This window comes from Mytilus californianus, unplaced genomic scaffold, assembly GCF_021869535.1.
Source record: "Mytilus californianus isolate M0D057914Y unplaced genomic scaffold, xbMytCali1.0.p SCAF_13, whole genome shotgun sequence".
Classification (NCBI taxonomy): Eukaryota; Metazoa; Mollusca; class Bivalvia; order Mytilida; family Mytilidae; genus Mytilus; species Mytilus californianus.
In genome coordinates this window covers 27,092,286-27,108,942 of record NW_026262615.1, presented here as the reverse complement: position 1 = coordinate 27,108,942, position 16,657 = coordinate 27,092,286, and the positions used below count along the sequence as shown (strand labels likewise).

Here is a 16,657-nt window from a genome sequence, read left to right as displayed (position 1 = left end):
GTATTGTATTGTATTGTATTGTATTGTATTGTATTGTATTGTATTGTATTGTATTGTATTGTATTGTATTGTATTGTATTGTATTGTATTGTATTGTATTGTATTGTATTGTATTGTATTGTATTTTGTATCATCATAGATATAATAGCTATAATATCTATGGTATCATATTGTATTGTATTGTATTGTGTTAACTCCTATATATTAGATATGAACGTTTTTCACGCTAATACGCTTCCGTATATTTCAGCACATTTCTAAACCTTTTTTGCTTACAAAAGAACGAGATATTTGGTACTTTTCACGTGTTCTTGAACTGAAACTGTATATGGTTATTAGTCTCGTTATACAATTCCGGAAGTATACATCCATAATAAGGGAAACAACTCACCATCTCCTGTCAAAAACAAAATAAGCTACAAACTATATTTTTACGGCTTAATTAATGGAATTATCAAAAGATTTTGATGGAAATGCGTTTACAGTTGACGGTACTTTTCATTTATTTTGAATACAACCAGTCATGGTCCAAAGACATCGAGAGACAACAAAATTATGAAAAAATATAGACAGATAGACAAGATAGATAAAAAATTATATGGCACAAAACTTATCTTAGAACCTCAGAGTTCTCGAAATCTTTTTTGTCCCTTATGGTCATTCAAGAAAATCTGCTGTTCCTCACTACTATTTCTATTGAAAATAGCGAAATTGTGTTGGTCCTTTGCAACACTTTTTCGAGAACGTGCAACCTCAATCACAGTGGGTCTCACTAATTAGCGACAAGAAGAATAAATTTAGCGACAAGAAAACTTAAAAAAAAATATTATTAGAATAAATATATTAAAAAAAATATGCATTGACAGCAATAAAGATAAAAAAAATATGCATTGACAGCAATAAAGAGATTTTCATTTTTTTTTTTATTATATTGATAGATGAAGAAATTAATGAGTCAAGATAACATTTGGAGGTTTGCCTGTGATCTGAACAATTTGTTTCAAAGAATTAATATATTAATATTGATGACAGCTTGCGTATATCATCAGCAATATTTTGTTTGTTAATAGGATAGGTACCTATGTAATTCTGCTATTGCTTTATTCATGTTTTCAAGAGAATGGCCAGGCATTTTTTTCGAACCAGCTGATTATTTTCTTGTAAGAATTACTTCTTTTCATAGATGCATAATGACGCTTAAGGATGAACATTAGAATCATGGTTGGAGTAAAGGACGTGTGTCCCTTATTGTATTGCTACAATAACATTCAATTAACACCTATAACTTTGTACACGCGTCAAACTATACAACTACACGCACCAGAATATACAATAATTGTAAATAGTGAGCAACTGTTGAACACTCAACGTTGTCTTTAATTACCTTTAATCTTCAATCAACTTTAAACTATGCATAAACATCATGCGTATAGTTTGATAAGTCAATACCCAAATAAAATATTCACGTTTTAGTAACATTAGGGGTCAACATTATCTTTTCTGGACACTGATTCACGTATAATGCATTTTGCATGCAGTCAGTTTATTATATTTTAGACAAAGAGAGTGTTAAAAAATTTATAAAATAAATATATTATTGTTCTAAAACACAAGAACATGTAAAAATTAATATCATACTACTTAATATTAATTAATATGACAGGGAAATTTCTATATTTATCATTATCTATCAATATATTTAAAAAAAAAAATGAAAATCACTTTACTTTCCGTATATTAAAATAAAAATGTCAATGCATATTTTTTTAATATATTTATTTTAATAATATTTTTATTAAGTTTTGTTGTCGCTAAATAGTCTTCTTGTCGCAAAATTTATTCTTCTTGTCGCTAAATTTATTCTTCTTGTCGCTTCTTGACGCTTCTTGTCGCTAAAATTCTTCTTGTCGCTAATTAGTGAGATAGATCACAGTTGGTTACAGTCATTACATATACTTCAAATTTACTAATCTTGCCGGTTTCCTGACAACGAAAATTAGATCACACTTATTAAATTTATTAAATGAGCCTTCTTTTACTTTTGGGGTCCCTATACCAATCAGGGGACTTACTTAAATGAGTGATTTTTAATCACTGATTCAAGTAACATTTTGTCCACAAATGTTGGAAGTAAGAGTTGTCTTTCTTTAATAATCACCTATTTAAGTAGTACAAATAAATCACTAGACTAAGTGATTTAATTTTATTGTAGCTTTAAATATATAATACTAATGATCCAGGGACTAGAATTTTATGTTGCTAAAATTATCAGAACCAACATCTGTGTTGATAAGATGACCGGTCATGTCAGGTGATAACCTTGTACCGAATCTGGGATAATGACATGAAAATCACTTGTTTAAGTATCATACCTCTCTTTTCTTACAAAAAAACACTTCTTTAAGTATTATTAATTTACTACCCCCACTAATTTCAACACCCCCCGAACAGTGAAATTTTGATCACGAACAGTAAAATTTTATTACATAATCTGTAAGATGAAACCTTGAATTTTACAGGAAAATTACTTCTACTGCTGGAAAAAATCTGTAAAGAAAGTATCAGTTCATTATGTAAAGCCTTCATTATAGCATTTTTCAACAAATATAGAATTTACAGCTAAATGATTGCATCAAAGGCATAAACCTTGCTATTAAAAAGAAGAAAAAGGTTGATTTTTTCCAATTTTACTAATAATAAGATATAATATACGGTAAACCTATATGTTTAAAATTTTGGTAAACCTACAAAATCACAATTTGTGACAAAATTTCAAATTTGCTACTTGAGGTTGCAGTCTTGTAATTGACTGCTCCATAGGTTTACATGCTAAACAGCTGATCTTTGAAAATAAAAAAATAAAAAATGCTACATAGAAATTTTTTTTCATGTTCATATCATGTATGTACTAATGTGAAATTGTGATTTAATCGAAAAAAAAAGTGGGTCATGCCACAAGAATAAAAGTTATGTAACCCTGAAGTCAAAACTATTTTTTTCTACTTTCTGTTTGCTGTTTTTACTAGGCCGCACCACTTCCAGTAAACATGATATCCTTCCACATTCCTGGATTGACATCCCCAAAAAGATGCAAGATTTTTTTTAAATCTATATATATGTTTCAATTCAGTATAAACTTTTAATCAAACAGAAAAAATTGAGTCCAGAAAAAAATTCCGAAAAAAATGGACTATTTTATTTCCCTCCATGTTTTGACATGCACCGGAAACTGGAGTTGTAATACAAGACTGGTACCTATAAATAAGTGATTTTATAAGTCACTTATTTCAGTAATTCCCCTGACTGTATACATGCTATATCTGTATATATATATATATATATATTATGAGTATTAGGTTAACTATCGGTATATATGGTAAATGGGATTCTTGCAAGGTCTGCAATTTTCACCAATCAAAAATATGTTTTTTTTGTACTGGAAATTAATATATGTGATGTAGTAAATCCCAAACCATATCCAACTAAGTAAGACATCACATGACTTCAATGACGTAGCAATTGCAATCCACCATCTACAGTAAATTTTTCTCATTGAAATTGCATAGGCTTTTTAATAAACTTTATTTGCGATTCATCCTATTTTTATACGCCTGTCAAATTTTTGACGGGACGTATTATGGTATACAAATGTCCGGCGTCCGTCCGTCTGTCTGTCCGTCTGTCTGTCCGGCGTAAACATGTCGCACCGTAACTTGAGAATGACTTATCCAAATTTCATGAAACTTAATATAGTTGTTTCTTATGATGGTCAAACGATCTGTATACTTTTTGGTGAAAATAAGATTAAAACTTTTTGAGTTACGGGACTTAGTAACTAAAACAGGTGTGTGTTTTTTTTCACATGTCGCGCCGTATCTCAAAAAGAATTTATGATTATTGCTTAAAACTTTACACACTTCTTAGTTATATTAATCTTAAGATCTGTATACTTTTTGGTGATGATTCAAAATTTTATTTTAGAGATATTGAGTATTTTGTTAAAAAAGGGGGAGGGGTTTTTCACATGTCGCGCCGTTTCTCAAAAACAGTTTATGATTATTGCTTAAAACTTTACACACTTCTTAGTTATATTAACCTGAAGATCTGTATACTTTTTGGTGATGATTCAAAATTTTATTTTTGAGTTATTGAGTATTTTGTAAAAAAAGGGGAGGGGTTTTTCACATGTCGCGCCGTATCTCAAAAACGATCAATGATTATTGCTTAAAATTTTAAACACTTCTTAGTTATATTAATCTAAAGATCTGTATACTTTTTGGTTTTGATTCAAAATTTTATTTTAGAGATATTGAGTTTTTTGTAAAAAAAAAAGGGGGGTTTTCGCATGTCATGCCGTATGTCAGAAACTATTTATGCTTATTGCATAAAAATTCACACACAAGACGACGGGCATATCATGCGCTCATGGCGCAGCTGTTTATTTAAATTTAAATTCATTGGCAAATTATGTCCCTGATCGATTTAAAATCATGAATTTATTTGAAAATATCTGCAGGTTGCATGTTATGACCATGATTACTTTTACAGCAGCTTTTTTGGATGCAAAAGAAATAATTTTGTTACAGTCCATACATATAATAACACCTACATTACAATACAGAAAGGCACAGACATATATGTACATGTGTATATATATGTCTCTGATAAATGTAAAACACAGGTAATCCTGACGAGTTACAGACAGGTAGATACAAGTCTACATTATACAATTATTCGGGTACCTGTAGTACACAGGAAACGTATGCCAAACAAAATTACCAATACTTGTTCTAATCATCCCCTGAACAAAGTTATTTCCAGAGTTTTTATGTAATATATGTCATATTTGAGCCTTGGGAAACAATATAATTTATTTCTTCCAAATATCAAATTCTGTCACAACACTTTAAAATAAAATATCAGAACAATGATAATGAAAATAAATGAATATTTATATTTTCAGCTTCTTAATGTTTTAACATATGTTTTAAAATATGTTGTAACATATTTATTTTTCATGTTTTTATATATTATATATCATTTGTAAAGTACATCAATTTATTAATTTTCTGTTGGTAAAATTTTTCATTTGATCAAAAAGAATTATAACGAACTCAATCATGTCAATGCAAATGATTTTGGTATATTTAATTATATTTTTTTTGTAATTTTATTTGACACAATTTTTAACAAAATTTGACCTAGTGTAGAGATAAAGTCCATGAAAGTGCACATAATTAGATGTAAAAAATTATTGACCCTTTACCAGCTGATCTGTAGCAACAGATTTATTAACCCTTATTATGACTTATATAGCTGGAAATTCAGTGAACTGTAATTCAGAAATTATTGCATGCATTTGTTATTGCCATTTTTGAAATGTACAAAATGCAAGATTAATTATTGCGATTGTATCTGATATCAGAGTACTAGTTCCTATTATTGGTATACTCACTCAATCTCATTATTCACATTAATAAAAGAACAGTGTTCCAATGTCCCCCACATTGCACATATTTTATGTATCCAAGGATCAAGGGCAATAACTAAAAAATACACTTTTTTTGGTCTTTAATACTGTTGATAAATATCTTAGAGAAATGAATGCTTCAGAGCAAATTAAATGTCATTTCCACTATAATTAATATTTCCAAGGGCATAAACCTATTTGATCAGCATTTATTTTCGCAAGTGTCAAAGATATTGCTAATATAAACCTATGATATAAATTTCTTAAAATGTGGGCAAGAATTGTACACATGAGAGCGCTTTTAATATTTTAAAATCAACATTTTGAGAATACTTTTATGAATATATAACATTTTATGAAAAAATAAGAAGAGTTTTATTGCCTGCCCTTTGGTTGAAGATCAGCCAGTGAGTTAGTGGTATGACTGGAATAGACCCTTCTACCATTTTAATGCTGTGGGACATATTTCATGTATTTCAGAATCAATTTTTAAGAAAACTATTTAATTTTTTTTTTTACAGATGACAAAGATGACTTAATTTCTCCTGATGAAGGACCAGTTATTGGTAAAGGTGGTCATGTGATCGAAGCAAGGGGAAGTGTTGACTTACAGAAATCCAAAGGAGAGACATCTCCCCTTTCACATAACAAGAAAGGGTCAGCTTCAGGAAAAGATTTGTAAGTGTTTATTAGATATCTCCCCAGCAATAAATTTGAATCATTTTCATTTTATATATGATCTTCAAAGTTTAGATTTGATGTATTGTTTATTTTTGTAAAAATGATTCATGTAGCCACACAAAAATAAAAATTTAGAAGGGAAATAATCCTTACAATATTATGACAATGATTAGTGAATAAAGATTTTTTTTCTATATTCCTAACTCACTGTCACAGACACACTTAACCTCTGGTTATAAGACATGTCAAACAGCAATGAGGTGTCAGCAAATTTTAATTTAGTACGGCAGATCAAAATGCTGAGAGAAAGATATTCCCATGTTAAAAATCAAAGCCTACATGTAGACCCAGGTGTGATTAACTCGATGAAGTATCCATTACTAAATGAAAAAGTTATTGAATTATCCTGAAGTATTTTTTAGAAATCATATCTTAGGTCGTCTTTACTTGATTGTTAACACCTTTCTATCTGTAATTTATGCTGACGGTAAGCTGAATCATAGTTCCAGAAACAATGTCAATTTTGCAATTGAAAAGTCTACTATATGATAAGTATGCACAAAATGTACATGCATTGTTAACATCAAGAAATTACTTAGTTTGATTAGCACAAAAATCACCTGCAAACACTCCATCTTTTTTACATCTAGATTAGATGATATGAAATGTTGATAAATTTACGATGGTATCATTATTATTGTAGACAAACGTCCCATGGATTGAAGGTTATAGTTGGAGTAGCAATAGGATTCTCTGTACTGGTTACCATAGCGCTGCTCCTTACCATCTATCTAGGTCATGGACAGGTAAGAAAGTTGAAACAGATCATGTCATATCGATATCTGAAAGGAGGAAGTTCGCAATTTGGCCCTGATGATGAAGTTTAATGTATTAAGCTAAAAAATGTTTTAAGTTGATGAAAATTTATATTACACAGTTAATTTGAACTATTGTTGTCTAAGATTAATTTAAAGCATTGATTTTTACATCCCAAATAGACCAAAAATTTAATAAAATGAGAAATTTGACAAGAGCCTCTATTTTAATTAATTAAATAATAATTTCAAACAAATTTAGGCCTACAAAACAGAGCGCAGGTGTGGACAAACTAAATATTCAAGTCCGATATATATATAACAAACATTATCTTAAAAGATCTTTTTTTGTTGACACATGCCCTCTATGTTTCCTGTCTAAAAATTCAATGGAAATTAACTCATTTTTATTGAAATTTTGTGGAAAATCAAAATGAGTGCTATTTGTGACGTCATGAATAGAATGCAAGAACGTAAATTTTCAGTTTAAGGTCATATTTTCTATTAAGTCATTATATTAGCTATGTTTCAGTGTGATATAGGTCAATAGATCCTAATGTGAAATTGTAGAAACAGGGGCCATTTTAGGGCCTTATTGTACTCCGTTAGAATTTTTAAGGTCAAACTGTCTCAACTAGAATTGTCTTTCCCGTTTTAGTTTACCTCATGGCATTTGAGGGCCTTGCAGTATGTCTATATGTTCAGTCTATATTGATAGGGAGTTCTCAGATATTGATTGATATATCGATGAACAAACATTTCAAGTATATGAAAACATGTTAAGTACTGTATAGCGGGTTATTTTCGTGGGTGTTTTTTTTTCGCTTATTTTGGCGGATGAAAGAAAATCACGAAAATAAATTCTGCGAAAATTAATGCATACTTTTGTTACTTTCTAATAGCTAAAGCATCGGTCGGTAGGTCAATAACGGTATAGGTTATTTTTAACAACATAAACAAAAAGGGCATTGAACATACATGTATTTTATAAAATGACTGTCACATGTGTATATCATTATCAATTAGTGTCAAATAGATTATGAGTAGGGTACTCTATCAGGTAATTATCCTTATTAATTAGTGTCAAATTACATAAGAGTTGTAAATCAGTCTTGATAATTTTATAACCTAATTAGTGAGTACATCAAAGTTCCAGGCAAGATCAATAAATAAGACGTCATTTAGGTAAACAAATCAATTAACTTGCTTCTCAATTTTTCAATATTTTATATGCAACAATTTCAGTATCCGCCAAAATATTTAATTGGGATTTTAAGAATCCACCAAAATAAAAACCGCCAAAATTTTTCGTATACTTTGTTGCCCCTAAATCACGAAATTTTACACCTGCGAAAATAACCCGCTATACGGTACATAGCTTCTTTTTTATTTATTAACAACTTTTATAGACTCTGAAAGTTCTTGATGTTCACCACAGGCCATTGTTTTTATATTAAAAAGTTAATTTGAAATATGCTGGATGTTAAGAATTTACATGAATATATATAATAAAATTGTAGCTATTTTTTTTGTGTGACTTAGACAAATGACATAACTACATGGTAAGATTTTTACCATGGTTGCAGTTAATGCTTGTTACAGTTCAGTTTTGGAATTAGTGTTTGTATTGTTACATTTTAATAATGTAAAGGAGTTTTAACTTATGCAGGTTGGGGCTTCAGGTGCTGTAGCAGCAGATGTCCCAGAATGTTCAGTTATGGGGTTGACTATACTAGAACAGGGAGGCAATGCTGTGGATGCTGCTGTCTCAACAATGTTTTGTGTGGGTGTGGTCAATGCACAGAGTTCTGGGATAGGAGGGTGAGTAATCAAAAACTACTTCAAAGCTTTGTTAAAACACAGATATTGCATACACATGTTCTATGTTATCAACATTCAATTATGAAAACTGATATATATATATAAAATTAAAATTGAGAATGGAAATGGGGAATGTGTCAAAGAGACAACATTCCGACCATAGAGCAGACAACAGCCGAAGGCCACCAATGGGTCTTCAATGCAGAGAGAAACTCCCTCACCAGGGGGCGTCCTTCAGCTGGCCCCTAAACAAATATGTATACTAGTTCAGTGATAATGGACGTCATACTAAACTCCAAATTATACACAAGAACATATATATATATATTTGTCAACTCTTTTCTGTTTAAAAGAGTATTGCAAATGGAATTAAATTTTTAAATATTTGTCCATGATTAAAATAATTATTTTAAAGGTTCCACCCTTTGACATTTTATTGTGGTGATTTTTTAAACGAATCACCTTGTGTGTACTTGATATTATCATTGTGTATAGAAGTATTTTTAACCATATTTAATTTACTTTCAGTGGAGGTTTCATGATGGTTCATGATCATAAAACAAATGAAGCTAAAGTCTACGATTTTAGAGAAGTTGCTCCAAAAGCTGCCACAAAGACAATGTTTGGTGGTGATTCAGCCAAAACATTAAAGGTATATTTTAAACCTTTTTAAAGCAGTGTAACAAATGCAATTATTTTAAAGGACTGAAATGATACTGCTTGATAATGAAATGTCAAACATTGGTCATAGTTTAATTAGAGAGTATTTAGTCATCCAGGCAGTCAGAGATTTATGGAAAACATTATCTTGTAATAAGTAATATTTTCATTTTCTTCTCTGAACCTACTTGTTAAATGCTATAATAAAAAAAAAGAAATGAAGTTTAAAAGGTCATCCACAAATTATCTTCATTGAAAGAAAATCAACACTGCTGGAGGCAATATATGGGACTCTGTTTGGACTCTTTTTTTCATAAATCTTTTCTTCTGAAATTACACGGTGAATGTTTTGAAATTTAAGCGGACTACGATTGGATAACCCTCTACAAACAATATTGTGTTCTTTTGGTATTTGCAGGGAGGTCTGTCTGTTGCTGTGCCTGGAGAGCTTAAAGGAATGGAACTGGCACATAAAAAATATGGAAAGTATGTAGCTTGTATTATAGTTCAAATTGAAATTTTTAGAAATGTTAATGAAATTGTAAATATAGAGAAGTGTAGTATTACTACAAAACAAGTTCTGTTGTGTGATTCAGATTTTTATTTCAATGCACTGCATACAGAGTACCTAGGTTGCAACATCTGTAAAGTACAACATTTTTCAAACTTTATTAAAGCCTTGCGCACATAATGCACCCAGCTGTTTTTACATTTTGAACTTTCTAAAAGGACAGATTCGAATTAACCAAAATTCAGCAAATATTATTATTAATGAAAATATTTCTCAGCAGTTATGTAGCTTATGATAACTAAGTTTGTGGTTGTCATAAAGATATTTCAAATTGATGTGAATACAAACGACAATCAATGAATCAGTTTATTGACATAGCCCTTGGATGTTGTTATTTAAAAATGATTTTAGTTTCCGGCCAATCGATTTGTCCATCTTTACTAGAATGTGTGATGTTGGGGCCTTTTATAGCTGACTATACACACCAGGTATCCGGATCCAAAAACATGGAGGGATCCAAATCACAAGTAGCAATTAATGAACAATGTGTAACAGTGGATAAGTAAAATTTGGATCCGATTCCCACAGAGGAAATATGGTCTGTGGGATTTGGATCCAGATTTAACTAACCCACCGTTACACATTGTTCATTAATTCCTCCTCAGATTAGGATCCCTCTGCAGCTTTGGATTCGGATACCTGCTATGCTATAGGGAATGGTTTTTTTTTTTTATTTTTTGCAGTATGATGACCTTTAGTTGATAACATTTACATCATAATTGGAACTCTGGCGAATAATTTTTTAATTGGCAATCATACCACATCTCCTTATTTTTATACTAATTTAAGATTTGTTTTGACCTATTTGAACTAATTAAGGCATAATTGTTGATATTTTTATAGACAATAACATTTATGTTAGTTAGTATTGTGCACAGATGACTGTGGAGTAAAAACAGAACCGATGGTCTCATAATAGCCTGCTCATTTCAAGTGTATATACGTAGTGGGTTGTGGGTTAGATGCCAGGTCAAACCAAAGACTTTGAAATTTGGTATTTGCTGCTTCTCCGCTAAGCACACAAAAATTAAGAAGTAGGAGCAAAGACTTGTTGGCTCAGAATCAGAATAATGTCTCAGGGTAGGGTGACATGTCGTCCTGCGGACTGTTACTTTGTGAACTAGCACTTTAAAAATCTGACTTAGCATGGCATTCTAGTACAAAGTAGGATCTATATTCATATCATATTATCATGTTCTTGTCCTGAATATGCATTTAATTTGTCACTGGACCTTAAACAGCCATCCATCCATCCATCCATCCATCCAGAGGAGTAAAACAGAATACTATTTACATTAGATATATTACACCAATGGGGAAGTCCTAAATGTTAAAAAAAATCTGTAAGCAAAATTGTTATTATTGATTATAAAAATTAATATAAGATAAGTTACAAGACTATCCTTTTTAAACTTTTGTTATTTCCTCATTACATTGATAATTTATAGGTTACCATGGAGTTCTGTAGTAAAACCAGCTGCAAATTTAGCCAGAAATGGATACAAGGTTACCATGGCAATGGGTAACTATCATTTCTATATGTTCTAATCTACAACAGTATATTTATTTATAAACATGATGTATGGTAAACATAGATGAGACAGCAACCTAACAACACAAACAAATGAGACAGCAACTCCACAACACAAATCAATGAGACAGCAACACCCCAATGCAAACATGAATGAAACAGCAACATAGCACAAACATATATAAGACAACAACACAAACAAATGAGATGGCAACCCTACAACACAAACATGAATGAAAGACAGCACCCAACAGCACAAACATATGAATGTGAGACAGCAACCCAACAGCACAAACATGAATGAGAGACAGCAACCCAACAGCACAAACATGAATGAGGGACAGCAACCCAACAGCACAAACATATGAATGAGAGACAGCAACCCAACAGCACAAACACATGAATGAGAGACAGCAACCAAACAGCACAAACATAAATGAGAGACAGCAACCCAACAGCACACAAACATGAATGACAGACAGCAACCCAACAGCACAAACACATGAATGAGAGAGCAATCCAACAGCATAAACATGAATCAGAGACAGCAACCCAACAGCACAAACATGAATGAGAGACAGTAACCCAACAGCACAAACATGAACGAGAGACAGCAACCCAACATCACAAACATGAATGACAGACCAACCCATCAGCACAAACATATGAATGAGAGACAGAACCCAACAGAACAAACATATGAATGAGAGACAGAACCCAACAGCACAAACATAAATGAGAGACAGCAACCCAACATCACAAATATATGAATGAGAGACAGCAACCCAACAGCATAAACATGAATGAGAGACAGCAACCCAACAGCACAAACATGAATGAGAGACAGCAACCCAACATCACAAACATGAATGAGAGACAGCACCCCAACAGCACAAACATATGAATGAGAGACAGCAACCCAACATCACAAACATGAATGAGAGACAGCAACCCAACAGCACAAAACATATGAATGAGAGAGCAACTCAACAACTCAAAATATGCAAATAGAGATTACTCTTCAACAATAGACAAGTGCTAATACCCAATTGCAATGATTCACGTTCTGAACATGCATGACATATTAATGTTATTTGAACTAATTTAGGCATGATTGTTGCTAAAGATTAGCAAAGAACTTCCTGCAAACCACATAACTGCATGTTTTGTACTTCAGTGTTTCATTTCATACTTTTACTTTTCCTTAAAATGCCTCACTAGTGACTAGTTGGCGAAATATTTAGACCATTATGAACAATTACTTTGCGGTAATTTACGGGTGATGTTGACTTACATGTTGTTTTAACATTTAGATAAAATATGATTTTGATGTGCTTTCATGTTCAACTTTATATGTGTTTTCAGCAACAGATTTTAAAACAGGAAAGGTCAAAATAAGTGATTTCCAAGGTCAGCTTGGTAACATCTACCTAACAAGTGATGGACAGTTTGTAAAGGAAGGGACGAAGATCAAAAACATAAAGTTATCTGATACTCTAGACATCATTGCAGCTAAAGGCAGCGATGCATTCTATGAGGGAGAACTAGTACAGAGTATTGTTAATGCTGTGAGTAAATATATTACAACTTATTGGGGATGACAATCTATAAAAAAAGAAGTAAATACTTTAAATTCACAAGTTTGTGCATGCATTTATTATCTCCATTGTTCAACAATGGATAAAAATTTGAAATAATTATTATGATTTCAGGAAATGCTGCATACGAGTTTAAAAATTCCATTGAAATTCAAAATGTGACTTTTTATATTTACATTTGGAACCTGATGTTCAGTGGTTGTCGTTTGTTGATGTGGTTCATAAGTGTTTCTCGTTTATCGTTTTTTATATAGATTAGACCGTTGGTTTTCCTGTTTGAATGGTTTTACACTAGTCATTTTTGGGGCCCTTTATAGCTTGCTGTTCGGTGTGAGCCAAGGCTCCGTGTTGAAGGCCGTACTTTGACCTATAATGGTTTACTTTAACAAATTGTGACTTGGATGGAGAGTTGTCTCATTGGCACTCATACCACATTTTCTTATATCTATCTATATAAAATAAAAACATTGCAAAAATTTATGAATGTAGCTGTGAAAGTGTGATGATGAAATGGTATGATAATAACTGTTTTATTATACAATTGAAATTTTGACAAGCATGTAATGGTATGATGGGTCATTGTCTATCCATGGACAGTCACATTTTGATTTTGTACAGAAACTTTTGATCTAGATAATCAATTCCTTAAACAATTTTATTACAGCAGTTCTCAACACCAAATAAAAAAATAATATATATAAAATAAATAACAGGAATTACCAAAAATATTTTGACAGTACAATGGACCAACCAAACATAAATTACCACCCGACTCCTTCAAGAAAATGGAGGTACTTGAATATGCATTGATTATTGGTCCAAATTTATCTGAAAAATGGACAAAATGACTATTAAAACAGTGTCATCTTAGGATTAAACATTCATCTTTTTAATTTCAAATTTGAAATGGACCACCTAAAAATTGCACAAAAATGCATTCTTTTATACATTATATATAGATAAAACTCTGCAGAAACACATTATCAACACACAAATAAAGCTTTAAACAGTCAGTAAGGGTCAATGTATTTTGACTGTTCAAATAGCACAGTTGCAGTATAAATTACTTTTATTGTGTATATGAATGGATACTACACAGAATTTGATAACAAACAAGATGTACAGGAAAAGACTACTGTAAATTCAGAAATTATTGCGTGCATTTATTATTGCGATTTTTGAAGAATGGACAAAAATGCGAGATTAATTATTGCGATGTCAGGAAAATCTGCATACAGATATATGTATAAGATATCAGAATGCGAGTTCTTATTATTGCGATACTAACCTAGTCACATTATTCGCATTAATAAAAACCTCGCAATAATTTCCGAATTTACAGTACTTATTTAAACCTGAATTATCTGTACTGAATAAATGTCAATTTGACAATTACCATATTATAACATTTAAATGATTTTTTGTTGGTTATTTAATCCTCTTGAGTTGTCATGGTTGTGAATTTATTTATTTGTTTCACATGTTTCATTTTAGAGTTTTAAACCATCTCTCAATATGAAAAAAAAATCAAATTTTTTTTGTGGGAAATCAGTAGTTTCCATCAATCAGTCTGAAACTTCCAAATTAATCATTTCAAAGATAAAAGGCTAATTTAATGCAGTGAGCAAAATTAAACAAAGTGAATCGTCTTCAGATATCTTAATTGTGAAAAAAAAAAACATTATGTGAAATGAGGTTAAAAGACAGTAATTATTCAAAAGTTCCATTGGCTTTTGATGCCTGTGTTCTTGTAAAGACTTTATTTTCAGTTGCAAATATATTATTGCAACAAGTTTTGTTTCTGTCAATAGGTAACAAATGCAGGAGGCATATTGACAGCGGATGACCTGAAGGATTATGAGGTAGTAGTTAGAGATGTTGTCAAGACAACATATAAAGGTAAGAGGTCAGAGATGTTGTCAGGACAACATACTGAGGATGTACTTAGGTCAGGTTTAGGAATTTGTGTCATATGTTCAGACTCCTTGTTTTTTTTTCTTACGATACAGGGTAAAATATTTTGCCCCATAACACCCATTTTTCTTTTCATATAAAACTTCAATAGCTCATAAAAGGTCATTTACCAAAATTAACGCAGATTCTAGATTTCTTTTCTTTCGATTTGAGACCCAAATAATACCAATGCAAATATAAGGTAGAAGTCAGAGTCAGCAATTTCCCGCCATTTTTTAAAATTTAAATATCTCGAAAAGGAGTTCCATAACCTATCAATATTTTTAGCTTGTTTTGTTTCTTAACTAATGCTCTTCTGACTTATAGTATCAATTTTGAATTCTAGATTTTTTTAATTTCACCTAAGTACATCCTTAAGGTAACAGGACAGAGATGTTGTCAGGCCAACATTTAAAGGTGAGAGGTCAGATATATTGTCAGGACAATATTTAAAGGTAAGAGGTTATAGATGTCGTAAGTAACAAATGCTTAAATGTCAATATAATTTGGCTGCTTAAATAGCGCAGCATGTTTAGTAATTATTAAAGCATAAAATTGCCATTGATTCACAGAAAAAAAGGAATTTTCTACAAATTTACAAAAAAAAGTATATCTAATTATTGATCAATTAAAAAAAAAACTTCCAAAAAACAAATATTTATATATATTTGGAAAATCACGGTTTATTTTAATTAGAAACTCTAATCTGCTTATGGTATTGAGAACAAGAAGGCCACACATGCCTTTTTCCTTATTTGTTGAAGAAAAAAATTCCTTAAAAAATAAAATTTGTAAACACTAAATGACAATATGATACACTATACACACTGTTTATGATTTATTATTACAGATCAGACATTGATATCAGTACCAGCTCCAGGGGGTGGACCAGTAATATTATCTATCATGAACATATTGGAAGGGTATAACTTCAAATCAGGCGATAAAAACCAAACTAAGACAGTACACAGAATGTTAGAGGTTTGTTCATTTAAATAATGGGCTACTTTGTTCTAGACTCTTTAAATTCAGAAATTTTTGTGATTATTGGGCATTTGACAAAATGCAAGACTTATTATTGCCATTTCAGGAAAAGCTGTTTACAAAAAATATTATCAAAATTTAAAATGCAACATTTTATTTTTTGGAAGATCTATCCCATTGTAATTTTGCCAAAATAAAAACACCATAAAATTTTCAGAATTTTCAGTACAACTGTGAACGCAGAAATTTCATTGGTTTTTGTCTCGCCTTGACAGAGTCAAAAAGCGAGACATAGGTATGCTGTTGTCGGCGTCAACAATATATTACATTGTAGTTTGTGATTAGGTCAGTTTATGGGGAACCACTGGTGGTAGGTCAATGATATTTGATATGCAGTTGAATTAGCATTGACACATCTCATTTCCTTGGAGATTATTTGGCCCTGCCCCCTCAGTCATGGTCTATTGACTTTGAAACTTTTGCTTAGTTTACATGTATTAGTTTGTGATTAGGTCAGTTTATGGGGAACCATTAGTGGAAGGCTAATGATAATTGGTATGCAGTTGTATAAGC

At 31.2% G+C, this 16,657-nt stretch overlaps 1 protein-coding gene across 1 annotated transcript; it reads left to right on the top strand.

Moving 5' to 3' along the window:
- Nucleotides 1–377: 377 nt before the first annotated feature.
- Nucleotides 378–16,099, top strand: LOC127723907 (scoloptoxin SSD14-like). Its single transcript, XM_052230624.1, has 10 exons — nt 378–491; nt 5,992–6,148; nt 6,855–6,957; nt 8,636–8,787; nt 9,316–9,439; nt 9,866–9,933; nt 11,467–11,540; nt 12,915–13,117; nt 14,959–15,046; nt 15,951–16,099. Exons 1-10 carry the CDS (start codon nt 446–448, stop codon nt 16,097–16,099), a joined length of 1,164 nt encoding a protein of 387 aa, XP_052086584.1. The 5' UTR covers nt 378–445.
- Nucleotides 16,100–16,657: the final 558 nt, after the last annotated feature.